Source organism: Coenobita brevimanus, chromosome 69 (assembly GCF_032717465.1).
Source record: "Coenobita brevimanus isolate Jiangsu-jjx chromosome 69, ASM3271746v2, whole genome shotgun sequence".
In the NCBI taxonomy this organism is placed as follows: domain Eukaryota; kingdom Metazoa; phylum Arthropoda; class Malacostraca; order Decapoda; family Coenobitidae; genus Coenobita; species Coenobita brevimanus.
This window is the reverse complement of record NC_137022.1, coordinates 27614357-27616914: the sequence shown is the minus strand read 5'-3', so window position 1 is coordinate 27616914 and position 2558 is coordinate 27614357. Positions and strand designations below refer to the sequence as shown.

The window sequence follows — 2558 nt, the reverse complement described above, 5'->3', positions numbered from 1 at the left end:
TATTTTTTGCTCTGTGTACTCCCACGGCTCTTTATTCTTAACTGCACCATCGCCCAGCAGTTTGGTTAGTGCATCTGGAACTACACTGCCGGTTTTCCAACAGTGTGGATTTTATGTGGAGCTAAACTGTCATCTCCCAGGAGTTTAAGTTAATTGTATGTGTAACTCTTGCCAACCTTCCAACAATTTCGCTGCCAACCTTCCAACAATTTCGCTGCCAACTTTCCAACATAATTTCGCTGCCAACCTTCCAACACAACTTTGCTGCCAACCTTCCAACAATTTCGCTGCCAACCTTCCAACAATTTCGCTGCCAACCTTCCAACAATTTCGCTGCCAACCTTCCAACAATTTCGCTGCCAACCTTCCAACAATTTCGCTGCCAACCTTCCAACACAGTTTCGCTGCAACACTTCCAACAATTTCGCTGCCAACCTCCCAACACAAATTTACTGCCAATCTTCCAACACAGTTTCGCTGCCAACTTTCCAACAGTTTCGCTGCTAACCTTCCAACAATTTCGCTGCCAACTTTGCAACTCTTTCGTTGCCAACCTTCCAACACAATTTCACTGCCAACCTTCCAACAATTTCGCTGCCAACCTTCCAACAATTTCAACGCCAACCTTTCAACACAATTTCGCTGCCAACTTTCCAACAATTTCGCTGCCAACCTTCGAACAGTTTCGCTGCCAACTTCCAACAATTTCACTGCCAACCTTCCAACAATTTCACTGCCAAACTTCCAGTAATTTCAGTGCCAACACTTCAGCAGTTTCACTGCCAACCTTCCAACAGTTTCATTATATACCTTCCATCAATTTCACTGCCAACCTTCCATCACAATTTAACTGCCAGTCTCCCAACACAAGTTTACTGCCAACCTTGCAACCAATTTTCTGCCAACCTTGTAGCTCAATTTTCACCATACCAAAAATAAAGCCCAATTTTCGCCATAAAAACAAATGTAGCCCAATTTTCATCGTAAAAAATCAGCGTAACCCACTTTTCACCATACAAAAAATAAGTAACCCAATTTTCACCATGTATAAATAAATATAGTCAAATTTTCACCTTAAAAAAATAAACAACCAGATTTTCACCACAAAGCCCAACTTTTCACCACAAAAAATAAACATAACCAATTTTCACCATTCAAAATTAACGTGACCCAATACTCACCACAGAAAAAAAAAAAAAAAAAAACTCCAATTTTCACCACAAAAAATGAACACAACCCAATTCTCACCATTCAGAATGAACGTCACCCAATTCTCACCATAGAAAAAACATAACCCAATTTAAGCCACAGAAAAAAAAATCTTAACCCAATTTTCACCATACACAATCACACCCAAATTCACCACAAAGAAATATACATAACCCAGTTTTCACCATTCAGAATTAACGTAACCCAATTTTCACCAAAAATTTACGTCACCCCATTTTCACCACAAAAAAATAAACGTAACCCAATTTTCACCACAAAAAATAAACGTAACCCAATTTTCACCACAAAAAAGAACATAGCCCAATTTTCACCAAAAAAATAAATAAATAAATAAATTAACGTAACCCAATTTTCACCACTCAGAAATCACGTCACCCAATTTTCACTACAAAAAATAAACAACCCAATTTTCACCATAAAAAAATTAAACGTACCCCATTTTTCACCAATTAAAAGATAAGGTGTACTTACGTCGAGCATCCACTGGGCAGCCTCGTCCCTCATCCTGGGCTCCACTTCCGTTTGCACACAGGAGAAGTACCTGGAGTTTGGCATGTACTTCTCCTCCAGGTTTAGCAGGTTAAAGAGCACTCGATCGTCCGTCAGTAGCACAGGGTCTAGGTAGGGTTTGCACTTCATATCCAGGTCCACGGTCGCGTTTTCACAACAGAGTAAATCCATCTTATCCATGGTGGAAGGACGTACTGGCACCTGAGGTAATAATAACAATGTCCAGTCAGGGGGGAACGCGGACCTACTGGCCAAGGAGCTAGCAGTCTGCATGAGGAGGCACTGCACAGCTAGCCATCTTCGTCGACCTGCCCTGTGAGATGTCCCTGTGTGCAAGCGGTTTGACTAGTTTATCCCGACATAACAAAAATGACCGAGAGAACCAAAACAAACGAAAAATTTCCTTAAGTTGTTGTTGTTGTTACCAAACTCGCTTTTTTTTTATTTACTCGTAATACGAAAGAGCACTCGTTGCTTTGATGAAAATGAGGTAGGATGAATGGAGTGGCATAGGAGGATAATATTCACATAATATATTATTTTGCGCCGTCACACTGCACTAAGGGATGGCTAGGGAGGAAAATCAGGAAGGCCGGAGCAGCACGGCACGTACACTCCTACTCAGTTCCCCGGCCTTACTGAGAGCCGAGCGAGCGAGTAGCTAAGTAATTCTTCTGTCTAGGAGGACCTGCTGCAGCCGCTCGAGTTGCCAACAAGCGGTTCAAGGGCGAAATTGTGCCCTCCACTCGTGAACTTGGAGTATAACTTGTAGGACCCAGACACTGCTTGTACAACACTTTTTATTAACCACTCACTCC

The 2558-nt window shown here is 41.9% G+C and overlaps 1 protein-coding gene across 1 annotated transcript in view; it reads right to left on the bottom strand.

Annotated features, from left to right (window-relative positions):
- Positions 1 to 1911, bottom strand: part of LOC145406215 (G1/S-specific cyclin-D2-like) — a 111811-nt gene extending 109900 nt beyond the window's left edge. The window contains exon 1 of the mRNA XM_080277421.1: positions 1702 to 1911. Within this exon, the coding sequence (XP_080133547.1) occupies positions 1702 to 1911 (210 nt within the window). The remainder of the gene's footprint in view (positions 1 to 1701) is intronic.
- Between the last annotated feature and the right edge of the window lie 647 nt (positions 1912 to 2558).